Source organism: Chelonoidis abingdonii, chromosome 1 (genome assembly GCF_003597395.2).
Source record: "Chelonoidis abingdonii isolate Lonesome George chromosome 1, CheloAbing_2.0, whole genome shotgun sequence".
NCBI lineage: Eukaryota > Metazoa > Chordata > Testudines > Testudinidae > Chelonoidis > Chelonoidis abingdonii.
In genome coordinates, this window is record NC_133769.1 from 333189919 (window position 1) to 333204568 (window position 14650).

Genomic DNA, 14650 nt, shown 5'->3' on the forward strand with positions numbered 1-14650 from the left:
TATTAGCTTTGACAATGTTGTGACAGACTGAAACAAATCTTAGAGAATTAAGATAGACCTTACTGAATTACATTAATCCATACTGATTTAGGGTTAATGGCTTTGGGGTACACTGTATTAAAAATCCAATTGTGCGTGTGTTATTGTGGCACTGTATGCACCATCTTTAGTAGGAGGGCAATGCTATTGTACTTCTTTTATCAGCTCTTTGAAGCCTCTCCCCTGGAGCAGTTCACATATACTAGTTCAAACTGGATTCTCCAGGGACCAACAGACAAAGAAAGGATTTTTGGATAAATGGCCTGATTTTAAACTGGCTAAGGGCCTTATTCCTGATCCAGCAAGCAGACAGGACCCCTGGTCCATGGAAGGAAGGGTTGGAAAGACTGGACCTATTGAGGCCCGACAAGACTAGGTGTGCTTTCGGAGCTGAAGCTGTGATGAATTTGCAACCAAGAGGAATGCCCTTTGGTTGGGATTTGGAGGACTGCTCCTGCCAAAGCCCATGTTAGGGAATTCCAGCAAGCTTATTAGCAGGTTCCTTTGTTGATTTTAATGTGTTTTTTCTGTAATGCTTTTCCCTTAAGAATAAAATAGGCTAGTATAGAAAGAACTGTGTGGTAACATATACCTGTAGCAATTAGACCAGTTAACCATCTCTGAAGAGAAAGCAAGCAGGTGTGCTTGGGTAGCCTGTCTGTGATGGAAATAATAGTGAAAGCAGAGAACTGTGCTGCCTGGAGATACCCTGGTCAGAAGGGAGTGAGATGTGGTGACAGCTGGAAGCCTGAGAGTGCCCTTGCTAGACCAATGAGGGGAAATACAGATTCATAGATTCTAGGACTGGAAGGGACCTCGAGAGTTCGAGTCCAGTCCCCTGGCCTCATGGCAGGACCAAATACTGTCTAGACCATCCCTGATAGACATCTTTCTAACCTACTCTTAAATATCTCCAGAGATGGAGATTCCACAACCTCCCTAGGCAATTTATTCCAGTGTCCAACCACCCTGACAGTTAGGAACTTTTTCCTAATGTCCAACCTAAATCTCCCTTGTTGCAGTTTAAGCCCATTGCTTCTTGTTCTATCATTAGAGGCTAAGGTGAACAAGTTTTCTCCCTCCTCCTGATGACACCCTGAAAACTGCTATCATGTCCCCTCTCAGTGTTCTCTTTTCCAAACTAAATAAACCCATTCTTTCAGCCTTCCTTCATAGGTCATGTTCTCAAGACCTTTAATTGTTCTTGTTGCTCTTCTCTGGACCTCTCCAATTTCTCCACATCTTTCTTGAAATGCGGTGCCCAGAACTGGACACAATACTCCAGACGTTAGCATTCCTTCAGACTTCTCAGTGAGACTGAAACAAAGAAGTCATTAAGCATCTATCTGCCATTTCAAGTTTCCGGTTACTGACCTAGTTTCCATTTTTTTTGAAGGAGTTTTATATGACTCCTTTTTTATTTCTGTAGTCATGCAAGATTCATGGTTAAGCCAAGGTGGTCTTTTGCCACATTTTCTATCTTTCCTACCATCGGAATAGCTTGCTTGGCCCTTAATTAGTGTCCCTTTGAAAAACTACCAACTCTCCTCAGTTGTTTTCCCCTCAGTCTTGATTTCCCATGGACCTTACCTATCTGCTCTCTGAGCTTACCAAAACCCGCCTTCCTGAAATCCATGTTCTTCTATTTTGCTGTACTCCTTTCTGCCCTTCCTTAAGAATTCAAACTTTATGATTTCATGATCACTTTCCCTCAAGCTTCCTTTCTACTTTCAAATTCCAACGAGTTCCTCCCTATTTGATAAAATCAAGTTCTAGAACAGCTTCTCCCCTAAAGCTTGTTCAGCTCTGAATAAAAGTTGCTCTGCCAATGCAGTCAGGAACTTATTGGATAGTCTGCGTGCCCTGTCGTGTTATTTTCGCCAACGTATTACCGGAAGTTGAGTCCCCATCACCCACAAATCTTGGGCTTTGGGATGAGTTTTTGTAGTTGTTTAAACAAAAAGCCTCATTCCACCCTTCCAGATCCATACTACCTGGTTAGGTGCCGAGTTAGACTCCTAGCAATGACATCACCCTGTGCGCTCGCCTTTTTTTACTGCCTTTTTATCCTAACAACCCAAGACTCTCAAACTTCCATCCTCCTTAGTGTCCATGTCTCCACCTGGCGACCAAAGGTGGGTACATTTTTTAATAAATAGGCAAGAGACACCTCCTTCCCTTTTCCGTCTATCCTTCCTGAGCAAACTTACCATCCACACCAACATTCCAATCATGTGTATTAGTCACCACCAATTTTCCAGCTGATGCCAAATCAATGTCATATGTTGTATTTATTTATTAGCACTTCCAGTGTCTTCCTGCTTTATTACCCTGCTTATTACCCATACTTCTCGCATTTGTATATAGGCATCTAAGATACTAGTTTGATCTTGCCTCCCAGTTTTGCCCTGACTCTCCTTTCTCTCTGCCATTATAGCCCACACTCCCTCTTGTTTCTGACCCATCTCCCAGGTCTTCATGTTCCCCACTTACCTGTGGGCTTTGCAGTTGCTCTGAACTGTGACAGAAGTGTCTCCAGCTGTGGGAAAAAAAGGAACTAAGAGGAGGACTGTCAGAAAGTCGGAAGGCAAATGCATGGAAATGGGCCATATGTGGACTATATCTAGATGAGTATCACACCAAAGTTATTTGCTGTGAAGTGTTGGACACTGAAAACCTCATCCCACTCCCTCCAGTTAATTTGAGACCAAACATTCTTTCCTGAAAAACAAGCATGTGATTTTTCCCCTGCACAAGCTTACAGAGCAACATAGCCAGAAAAAAAAGTGAAGCCAGTGTCCACAAACTTTGAAGACATCTCGTTTGAGTCTTTACATTACAAAAGGAGGGAAATATCACTATAGCAAAGTTTCTTTTTTCTAGCAGCAGAAGCAGGATCTGTGGCATCTGATATCAAGACAAGCAGACAGCTGCCCATGTTAACATTGTTAGACAATACAGAATTAACAAGACTCTCCAACATTGCTGAAAATATGAAAGAACGTGCTCTTTCAAGTTTGGAGTAGTCATTTAATTGTAATACAGCTTGACTAAACATTGATTTGCTTTCCAGTGAAAACCTTTCCACCTATGTGAGATATGGATCTGATGGCAAAGTGCATTATTTTCTTTTTTGTCAATCTTTTCCAATCTACACAACTAAAAAGTAAATGTTCTCAAATACTGGATGGATATGTGAAGGAAAGTAAGCTTAAATAACAAAATAGTATCAGGATCTTCATGGATGAGGCACGAGTAGTCATTGGGAGGCATAGTGGTCTAGCTGCATGCACTGGCCATTATCCAGAGACAGGATACTGGGCTAGATGGGGCATTGGCCTGATCCAGTATGGCCGTTCTTATGTTCTGCCTTGGTAAAAGGCATGACCTCAGGTAACCAGCACTGCCCCTGGTGGTGTGTGGACAGATTGAGTCTCCAGACTGGGTATGGGGGTTGGGGGTGGGCAAACTACAGCCCACAGGCCAAGCCATTTTAAGCCAGCCTGCAAGCTGCATCACACAGCTTGGCCCTGCTCCGGCTGGGGCGCTGGGTCAGGGGCCACATCAGTGGCTTGCCCCTGCTCCGGCCAGTGTGCTGGCTCAGGACTGCACCACGCGGCTCAGCCCCACTCTGTCTGGGGCGATGGGTTAGGGCCACACCACGCAACTCCCGGAATCTGTGGCATGACCCGCTCTGGCTCCTACGCACTCCAATGGGAGCTGCAGGGGCAGTGCCTGCAGATGGGGCTGCCTGCAGATGGGGCAGCATGCAGAGCTGCCTGACTGTACCACCGCATAGGAGCTGGAGAAGGGACACGCTAATGCTTGAGGTAAACACTGCTCACAGCCTGCACCCCCGAGCGTCTCTTCCACCCGAGCCCTGATCCCCTTCCCACTCTCTGAACTCCTCAGTCCAAGCCCAGAGCACCCTCCTGCACACCAAACCTGTCACCCCCAGCCCCACCCCAGAACATGCACTTCCAGTTGGAACCTGCACCCCTTCCAGCACCCATGATCTCATGTATGAACCCCTCAGTCTCAGCCTAGAGTACTCTCCTACACCCCAAACTCCTCCTCCCCAGTCCCACCCCAGAACCCCCACTCCAGTTTTGTGAGCATTCATGGCCTGCCATACAATTTCTATTCCCCGATATGGCTCTTGGGCCAAAAAGTCTGTTCCACCCCCTGTGTAAGGGATGAAGAAAGCTAAGGCCCTGCTGAGGTAACTAGGGAGTTGATGCCTCACTGTTGGAGGCATGGAAGAGAGCTGAACTCCAAGTTCCCTCTTGCAGAGGTTCTCACCCTTTTCCATTCCAGGGCCACCCTGGGACCCCTTCTCAGGGCCAGTGCAAGGAAGTTTTGTGACCTAAGTGAAACTTTCACCTTGCGCCCCCCCCGCACACCCACCCTGAGGCCCCCCCCCATGGCAGCTCCCCACCTCCCACCCTGAGGCACCGCCCCTTGCGGCAGCACCCCATCCTGCCCCAGCTCACCCCTGCCCTGCCTCCTCCCTGAGCACGCCGTGGCCACTTCACTTCTCCCACCTCCCAGGCTTGCGGCGTGTCATAAACAGATGGTTAAGGGTTAATGTCTCTTTTACCTGTAAAGGGTTAAGAAGCTCAGTAAACCTGGCTGACACCTGGCCAGAGGACCAATAGGGGGACAAGATATTTTCAAATCTTGTTGGAGGGAAGTCTTTGTTTGTGCTTTTTGTTTTTTTCGTTGTTTGCTTTTGGGATTGAGAGGGATGGGACATCGTTCCAGGCTTTCCCAATCTTTCTGAATTAGTCTTTCATGTTTCAAAATGGTAAGTAATAGCCAGGCAAGGCGGATTAGTCTTATGTTTGTTTTCTCAACTTGTAAAGGTTTCTTTTTGCTGGAAGGATTTTTTACCTCTGTTTGCTGTCACTTTGAATCTAAAGCTTGGGGAGGTGTCCCTCTAGTCTATACGAATCTGAGTACCCTGTAAAGCATTTTTCATCCTGCTTCCTTTACAGAGACAATTTTCACCTTTTCATGCTTTAATTAAAAGCTTTCTTTTTAAGAACCTGATTGATTTTTCCTTGTTTTAAGATCCAAGGAATTGAGTCTGAACTCACCAGGGATTGATGGGAGGAAAGGACGGGGATGGTTAAGTCCTCTTTGTTTTAAGATCCAAGGAGTTCAGATCTGTGTGAAGCCTCTCAAGGCAACCCAGGGAGGGGAAAGTCTGGGGGGAAAAGGAGAGGGATGGTTAATTTCTCCTTGTTTTAAGACCCAAGGGGTTTGGGTCTGGGTTCCCCAGGGAAGGTTTTGCGGGAACAGAAAGCGTGCCAGACACTAAATTCTGGCTGGTGGCAGCGTACCAGACCTAAGCTAGTAATTAAGCTTAGAAGTGTTCATGCAGGTTCCCACTTCTTGTACTCTAAAGTTCAAAGTGGGGAAAAAACCTTGACACGGCACCAAACAGCTTAGGCACCGCAAGCCTGGGAGGCGGGAGAAGTGAAGCAGCCACGGCATGCTTGGGGAGGAGGCGGGGCAGGGGTGACCTAGAGCCTGGAGTTCCCCTGCATGCCGCTCCCGCTCCTTACTTGCTGCAGGTGGCCCTCCGTGTGCTCCCCTGCTTCAGCTCCCTCCGCCTAAATGCTGGCGGCCACCCGGCTGGCTGAAGATCCCGCCGCAGCCAAAGAAAATGGTGCTCCCCAAATCCTAGTGCCGGTCGCCTAAATGGTTGCACCGGCCCTGGCTGACCAGCAGGATGAGGAAGCCAGGCTGCTGGCTGGAGTGTGCGTCGGGAAGCTGAGTTTACTGTTGAAGGGGCGGAGGACAGCAGTAGCTGAAAAGCGTGGAAAATTGAGCTCCACATCCCCACTGGGTGTGTCGAGGAAGCCGCAATAACTGCCCCCTCGGGCCAGAGCAAGCTCAGGTATGCGCATGCAGTGAGCCAAGTCTCTCGCTCTCTCACCTCCCCTCCAGCAGACTGAGGGCGCTAGTGCCGGGAGCCGAGCCTTCCCTCCCCCCCTGCCCCATTCCAGCAGACTGAGGAGTGCAGGGAACTGAGTATCTCTCCCCACCACCCCATTCCAGCAGACTGAGAGGTGCAGGCAACCGAGTCTCCCCCCACCCCGCGGTTCCAGCAGACTGAGGGGTGCAGGGAATTATCTCCCCCTCCCCGCGTTCCAGCAGACTGAGGGGTGCAGGGAATTATCTCCCCCTCCCCGCCTTCCAGCAGACTGAGGGGTGCAGGGAACCGAGTCTCCCCCCACCCCGCGGTTCCAGCAGACTGAGGGTGCGCGTGCAGGGAGCTGAGTCTCCCTCCCACCCCGTAAGCGCCCCCCGGTGTAGCAGTGTCAGAGAGGAGCTCCAGCCGGCCCCCAGCGAAGTTAAGCAGAAACCGCAGCTGATCTCCCGAAGCGACGCGAACCCTCTCGCCTTGGGCGGTGCTGCCACAGGCGAACTCTGTATTGGGCCTGCAGGAGTCCCGCCCTACGCCGTCTGTGGCCGCGTGCCCTGGACCCGCCCCGAGGGAGAGCGCGGAGGGGTGGCTCTTGCTGCAGTCACGCCCGGTGCTTCCGCCTGTTTCCCCGCTGCTCCGGCCGGTCACGCTGCTGCAGGTCGGCGCTGGTACTCTGGGTCCGGGCGCTTCCCCGCCGGGCCGGGGGATTGGCTGTGCGATCGCTTCGTCCCAGAATGCAGCGCATGGCGCGTCATTGAAGAGAGACCATGATGGCGGCGGCCGTGGCTGCGGGGGGTGCTCCTGAGGTGATCGCCCAGCTGGAGAACGCGGCCAAAGTGCTCATGGTGAGGGAGTCCCCCCCCGGGCCGGGGAGGAGAGGGGCAGGCAGCGCCGGGCCCGCGGACCCATCTTGCCGCCTGCATAGCCCCTTCAGTGCCCTGCACAGGCCCCGTCCCGTCTGCCGCTTCAGAGCTACCCTAGCTGCCCCCCGATCCTTCTGTGTCCCTCAGAGCAGTTTCCGTGCATAGTTATCCGGGATACCTTCCCCTGCCTCCTTTATATTACCTTGGCTAGTCTGCCGCCGTCCCCTCAATGTCTTTTTCCTTTTAGGTAGTTGCTTCTCTAACGCACTTAGCTTCCCTGGGCTCCTTTTTTCCCTTCTGACCCTTCAAAGCACAACCTTCCCCACCCAGGAGCCTGCCACTCTCTGAAGTCTCACTAGAGGGGGGGCCCTTACATGCCTTTATTCCCATGTGCTCCAACCCATCTCCAGTAACCAACATTCTCCACTCTACGGGTGCCTTGTTGCCCTTTCCCCCCGGGAAATCCTTCTTTGTTGGTCCCCTGTATCCCACCCCCCTCCTGTCACCACCAGGGTTTCCACCACTCCACGAGAAACTAGCAGAGAAATCCCTGCTCCACCACCTATCTCCTCCTCTCTCACTACTTGCACAAACTTGTGGGGGGAGGGAGGAGGGGGGTTACATAAAACATAACTATAACTGCCTGTTTCAGCTTTCCCTCCTTGCAGTAATGGGAACTGGGAAACCCCAGGGTTGAACTGCAAACATGTCATATGAGAGATGTCTGATTTTAGTAGTGGGTGAAGTGATCCTGAACAGTTTGTAATGTGTTCTGTGGTTATAAAGGCTGCATAAAGGTATTGTGTATGAGATGTATGGAATGTAAGACCTTATGAGTTGTGATTCTATCTGCCCTGTGTTGTGAAATGCACTCAAAGAGTTAAGGGCTTTGTAATGAACAAACAAAAGTACTCCACTTAAAGTACCAGTAGCACTACAACAAAGCTAGTACTTAGTATTTTGATATTTATATAGTGATGGACTGTGAAAAAAATCTCTTAGCATAAAATGTTTTGTCAACTATTGTCTGAGCAGTAGGTTTTTTTTTTTGTTTTTTTTTCCGGTGGTGTTTTTGTTACTTCAATTAATGTGGAGTTTGTGAAGGGTAAAAATCCTCAAAGGATTATTAAATATTTATGAAACAAATCTGGATTAGAACTATGCAGTTATTTAACTGACTTTATTTGTGATGGTCGGACTTTTTTTCACCATCGCTTAAAAGAAAATTGCTTTGGTTTTTGGAATTGAATGTTGTATAATATGGAGTATAGGGGAGAAACTTAACTATTTTTTCTAAAACGAATGCATACAATCGTTAGATATTAGACATTTGACATTTAAACATCATATAAAACTAATGAATGCCTTTTGATTTTTTCTTCTGTATGAAAAGTTGTACATAAATAGTTTTAAACATAAACCTATTTTAATAATACTTATCTGTGAAGATTTTCCTTCAGGGTTGTTTTCTGATTGCCATTAAACTTCTGACTTTATTGATCATTTAAATGACTTTGACAATTTGGTGGTAGTTAAGTGGAGCTGAACACGATTTAATTAAGAGTCTGGCTGAAATACTTAATATTTATACTAAAGTAGTGCCCAGAGGCTGCATGGTATGAGGTATTTTGCACATACTGAGACTGTCTCTACCCCAGTTACAGTAGTTAACAATCTAATCTCTTGTAAATTAAACTAACCTGAATTAAGATCACTTTAATTCTGAATAAGTGAGTCCACACAGGGATTGAATGTGGTTAAATCTGTTTTAAATTCACACCTTTAGTTAATTTTGAATTAATTTTCCTGTGTTCTCTTGAAGTTAAACCCATAAAACCTAATCCCATAAACTCACATCTTAATGCATGTGAGTAATCCCTTTGAATTACTCGTCTGTATAACTGTTTGAAGCATCATGGACTAAAAAAAGTTAAACGTATTTCCAGACAAAAAACTGAAAATTCAGTTAAATTGCCAAACAAAGCTCTTGTCTTTGGAAATGTATCAAAATAGCTATTTTGGACTAATTATTCCAGAGCAACTCCCCATGTGGGCACTCACGCCTGGTCTACACTGACACGGAATCGATCTTAATTATGCAACTTCGGCTATGTGAACAATGTAGCTGAAGTCGACGTACTTAGACTTACCATTGTGTCTTCACTGCGGTGAGTTGACTGCTGCCACTTTCCTGTTGACTCTGCCTGCGCCTCTCGCTGATCTGGAGTACAGGAATCGATGGGCGAGTGCTTGGGGTTCGATTTATCGCGTATAGTCTAAACACGATAAATTGACCTCCACTGGATCAATCGCTGCCTGCCGATCCGGGGGTAATGAAGACATACCCTTAGTGTGGAGTAAGTGTGTCCACATGGACTTAGTTTGGGACACTCTTATTCCAGAGTGACTGTCCACATGGGGAAGTTGTTCAAGAATAACTCTTCTGGAGTAGTTATTTTGGTATTTTGTAGACAAGCTCTTAATAGAAAACATTACAAAAAATAAATACCAAGTATTATAGATAAAATATAACAATTAGAAGTATGCAAATAGTAGTAAATTAAGGTAATGTATATTAAGATTTGAATTATGTTACATCTCATACACATGCTTGTGAAACTCATGAGTAGTAATAGACATTCAACTACCAATCTTAGACTCCCTTTTTCGAGCATATCTGATTATGGTGGTAGAAGGACTCAGTTGTATAAGAGCAATTTAATAATAGAAGTGTATTGTTATTATGTTAGATGTTACAGGCAAGACTGGGGCAGGGGAGAGAGATGATTAGGAGGCTTTTTTTAGCTGAGTACCATTAACTTTTGCAGCTTAAAAACAAGTCTCTAGTTGCATGTTGGTAGAATATAACCTTCCAGATGTTAAACTGAATTTACACTGTAATATCTGATTGTCAGTATTGTATAGTTCCCCTGTGCTAGTAGTAGTGTAAATGTTAGTGTAGATTGGCTGAGGCACTTTCACATGAAGCTTTCATTAAAGTGGTGGTAAAAATACGTGAGTCCTATTTATGGTAGTGCTTACACAGATATAGAAAAATGGGCAATATATTCGCTCTTGAATATACAGCTTTAGTACCTCTGCTGCTATTTCAGCATTTTCAAGATGTAGTAGACTGAAACCTGATCAGAATTTTATCTGTTTTCACTACTGTTACTGGAAACCTTGTGGAAAATATTTAAACTGACAAGAATTAGGGCTATTTTATTCTACTGCAGAAGTCTTGGGTAGCAGACACAGAGGCAGGCACCAAAGCTATTCATCGGGGATTTGGAGGTTGGAGGGAGGGGCTCTCTCTAATGCTCCTTTCCCTCTCTAGTAACCAGAGGGTATTTTAGGTGATGGAAGGGAGAATTCAAATTGTTCAGACAACTCTGAGTTGAAAGATAGGATCCCAAAGCTGGGCTCAGGGACAGCATGATGAAAGGAATCCCAGAAATTGTGGAAGCGCAGTTTGTGTCTCACCAAGAAATTACTCTTGGTCAGTGAGGTAAATTTTCAAGTCATTTGCGTCTAAAGGGAATGATGAATGAGGGCAGGAGTCTGTGTGAATGGATTGTTCACATTCACAGCTTCACACTTGTAGAAGAAACAACTGGAGAGCATTGATGGAGGTGACGGGGGGAGGAAGAAGTAGTATTGAAATATGTGTGTGAGAAGCTAATGAACAGGAGTTGAAACTGGCATTGTTAGTGGAGATAAGTGAGTGGGACCCTGCAATAAGAGATGAATGGACAAACGGAGAAGATGAGTTATGAACAACCTTGTAGGTGAGGGCAAGAAGGTTGAACTTATCTGCCTCATAACTTGGGGTTGGTGGTTGGGTAGGTGGCAATGGAGAGATTTAGAAGAATGTTGTGATGTGTTCAGTGTGTCAAGACAAGGAAGATGGTCTTAGCAGCTGTATCTTATATGGATTAGAAGGGGATGATATGGATGTCAGACACTCAGGTATTCATAATGGGAGATTTATGTGCTGAAATTAGTATTTTAAATATCTTTTGACTTTATCCTTTAAAAAGTGGAAGTTAAATCCTGTTGAGGAAAATAGAAAGGAGCATAGACTTTGACAAATGAAGTGTAAAAATATAATTAGGAAGGCCAAAAAAGAATTTGAAGAACAGCTAGCCAGAGACTCAAAAAGTAATAGCAAAAATTTTGTTAAGTACATCAGAAGCAGGAAGCCTGTGAAACAACCAGTGGGCCCACTGGACAATCGAGATGCTAAAGGAGCACTCAAGGACGATAAGGCCATTGCAAAGAATTCATTTAGTTTCTCTGCATCAGTCTTCACTGTTGAGGATGTGAGGGAAATTCCCAAACCTGAGCCATTCTTTTTAGGTGACAAATCTGAGGAACTGTCCCAGATTGAGATGTCATTAGAGGAGGTTTTGGAACAAACTGATAAAACTAAACCGTAATAAGTCACCAGGACCAGATGGCATTCACCCAAGAGTTTTAAAGGAACTCAAATGTGAAATTGCAGAACTACTAACTGTGGTATGTAACATCATTTAAACCAGCTTCTGTACCAGATAACTGGAGGATAGCTAATGTGACACTAATTTTTAAAAAGGCTCCAGAGGCAATCCTGGCAATTACAGCCTAGTAAGCCTGATTTCAGTACCGGGCAAACTGGTTGAAACTATAGTAAAGAACAGAATTATTAGACACATAGATGACCATGATTTATTAGAATTCTTTGAGGAGGTCAACAAGCATGTGGACAAGGGTGATCCAGTTGATATAGTATAGTTAGATTTTCAAAAAGCCTTTGACAAGGTCCCTCACCAAAGGCTCTTAAGCAAAGTAAGCAGTCATGGGATAAGAAGGAAGGTCCTGTAATGGATTGGTATTTTGTTAAAAGTTAGGAAACAAAGAGTAGGAATAAATGGTTCATTTTGAGAATGGAGAGAGGTAAATAGTGGTGTTCCCCAAGGGTCTGTACTGGGATCAGTACTGTTCAACATATTCATAAATGATCTGGAAAAAGGAATAAACAGGTGGCAAAATTTGCAGATGATACAAAACTACTCAAGATAGTGCAGTCCAAAGCAGACTGCGAAGAGTAACAAAGGGATCTCACTCAACTGGGTGAGTGGGCGGCAAAATGGCAGATGAAATTCAGTGTTGATAAATGCAGAGTAATGCACATTAGAAAACATAACCCCAACTGTACATATAAAATGGTGGGGGCTAACTTAGCTGTTACCTCTCAAGAAAGAGATCTTGGAGTCATTGTGAATAGTTATCTGAAAACATCCACTCCATGTGCAGTGGCAGTCAGAAAAAAAAGTGAACGGAATGTTGGGAATCATTAAGAAAAGGGGTAGACAATAATACAGAAAATATCATATTGCCTCTATATAAATCCATGGTATGCCCACATCTTGAATACGATGTGAAGATGTAGTCACCCCATCTCAAAAAAGATATATTGGAATTCAGAAAAGAGCAATAAAAATCATCAAGGGCATGGAACAGCTTCCATGTGAGGAGAGATTAATAAGACTGGAACTTTTCAGCTTGGAAAAGATGATGACTAAGGGGGGATGTGATAAAGGTCTATAAAATCATGACTGCTGTGGAGAAAATAAATAAAGAAGTGTTATTTACTCCTCATAACACAAGAATTAGCGGTCACCAAATGAAATTAATAGGCAGCAGGTTTAAAACAAATAAAAGGAAGTATTTCTTCACACAACTCACAGTCAACCTGTGGAATTCCTTGCCAGCGAATGTTGTGAAGGCCAAGACTATAACAGGGTTCAAAAAAGAACTAGATAAATTCATGGAGGATTGGTCCATCAATGACTATTATCCAGGATGGGCAGGGATGGTGTCCCTAGCCTCACTTTGCCCGAAGCTGAGAATGGGCAACAGGGTGGAACACTTGATGATTACCTGTTCTGTTCATTCCCTCTGGGGCCCCTGGCATTGGCCGCAGTTGGAAGATAGGATACTGGGCTAAATGGACCCTTGATCTGACCCAGTATGGCCAGTCTTACGTTCATATTTAAATACTATGTTTCTTGCAGGGCAAAGTTTAGACATTCTGATAAGTTTGTTAATATTTATACTTGTAGCTCTTTCTTGAGAGAATGTATAAACTGTAAAGAAATTCAAATAGTTTAGTAGATTACTGTAATCTCTCTACTTTTTAAATGTTTTTAAAAAAATTAGCATTCTTGATATTTGTTTCAGAGGGGTAGCCATATTAGTCTGTACCTGCAAAAACAATGAAGTGTCCTTGTGGCACCTTAGAGACTAACACATTTATTTGGGCATAACCTTTCGTAGGCTTGAGTTATAGCCCATGAAAGCTTATGCCCAAATAAATTTTAGTCTCTGAAGTGCCACAAGGACTCCTTGATATTTATTGTTACTTTAAGTTAATGAAGTTTTTTTTTCAGTGAGGATTTCCTTTTTTTCTTTGATTTGTTTTACATTAACATAAGATATATTAAGAGTATTAATTAGGCATCTGCACTACTTAAAAGCTCCTCATGAACTCCTGCAAACACTGACCAGCAGTCCATAAAAAATTGTTGAGTTCCCAGTCTTTTCTCTTGCAAAGTTCCTCTTTCTGTCCCTACATATTAAAATAAATCTGGCTGATCTTGTATCAATAAACTCTATTCTGGTGGTCCTTTTAAACCAAGGGTTGGCAAACTATGGCTTGTGGGCCGGATCTGGCCCCTCAGGGCTTTGGATCCAACCCATGGGATCGCCCCCCATGGCACTGCGGGCGCAGTGCCGCACTCAGAAGCAGTCCCTGGGTGGGGGGGCAGAGGGCTCCGTGTGCATTGCCCTTGCCTCCAGGCACCACCCCCCGCAGCTCCCATTGGTTGGGAATGGGGAACCGCGGCCAGTGGGAGCTTTGGGGAAGGTACTTGGAGGCGCAGCCAGGGCAGCACACGCAGAGCCCTCTGCCCTCCCCTCTGCCAGGGGCTGCAGCGCTTCCTGGAACTGGGACTGGGGACAGGGCAGGCAGGCAGGGAGCCTGCCCTGGCCCCAGTGGGCGCCGCTGCCATCCCAGAGACACTTTAGATAAGGGGCACCGGGCCAGAGCTTGAACACTTCCTGCCCCCCAACTCTATGCCCTAAGCCCCCTGCCTGCACCCTGTACCCGCCTGCACCCTAAATCCTGCCCTGAGTCCCCTCGTATACCCTGCACCTCTCCAGAACCCCAGCCCCCTGCCCTGAGCTCCCTGCTGCACCCTGCACGCCTGTGCACCCCTGTACATCCCAGCCTCTGCCCTGATCCCTCTTCTGCCGTCTGCATCCCTCCTGCCCCCCAGTCCCCTGCCCTGAGCCCTCTCATAAACCCTGCATCTCTCCTCTGCCCCAATCCCTTGCCCTGAGTCCTTTCCTGCACACTGTACCCCCTCCCACACTCTTGGTTTAAACAGTGTCTTTGTTCAAGGGATATAGCATGGAAGCTCATAAGTCTTTGGTATAAGTTGCAGTATCAGTACTCAGACTACAGCTTGAAAAGTCAGAAGGCTGGAGAGAATTTAGGATCAGTATTCACTTTTGTGTCCATCAGTGCTTATACTTTTTGTGTCCATTGTGTGCATAAACTATGTTCTGAAATATTTTCATCATATAAAGTATGCACACTTTCTATTATTTATATTGTGGCAATACCCAAAGACCCCTTTGTGCTAGGTGCTGCATGAGTATGTAGGAAGACATTCCCTGCTCCAAAGAGTTCAAAAGCTAAAATTCTATTATGCTTTCTAGAGTATAGTTTAAAGGTATGTAACAACTTATACGATTAAAAGACTACATA

The 14650-nt window shown here is 45.5% G+C and overlaps 1 protein-coding gene across 1 annotated transcript in view; it reads left to right on the plus strand.

The window, feature by feature from the left end:
• The first annotated feature begins 6540 nt into the window (after nt 1–6540).
• XPO4 (exportin 4) overlaps nt 6541–14650 on the plus strand; it is a 178860-nt gene continuing 170750 nt past the window's right edge. The window contains exon 1 of the mRNA XM_075061666.1: nt 6541–6819. Coding sequence (XP_074917767.1) covers nt 6742–6819 — 78 coding nt within the window. The 5' untranslated portion in view covers nt 6541–6741. The remainder of the gene's footprint in view (nt 6820–14650) is intronic.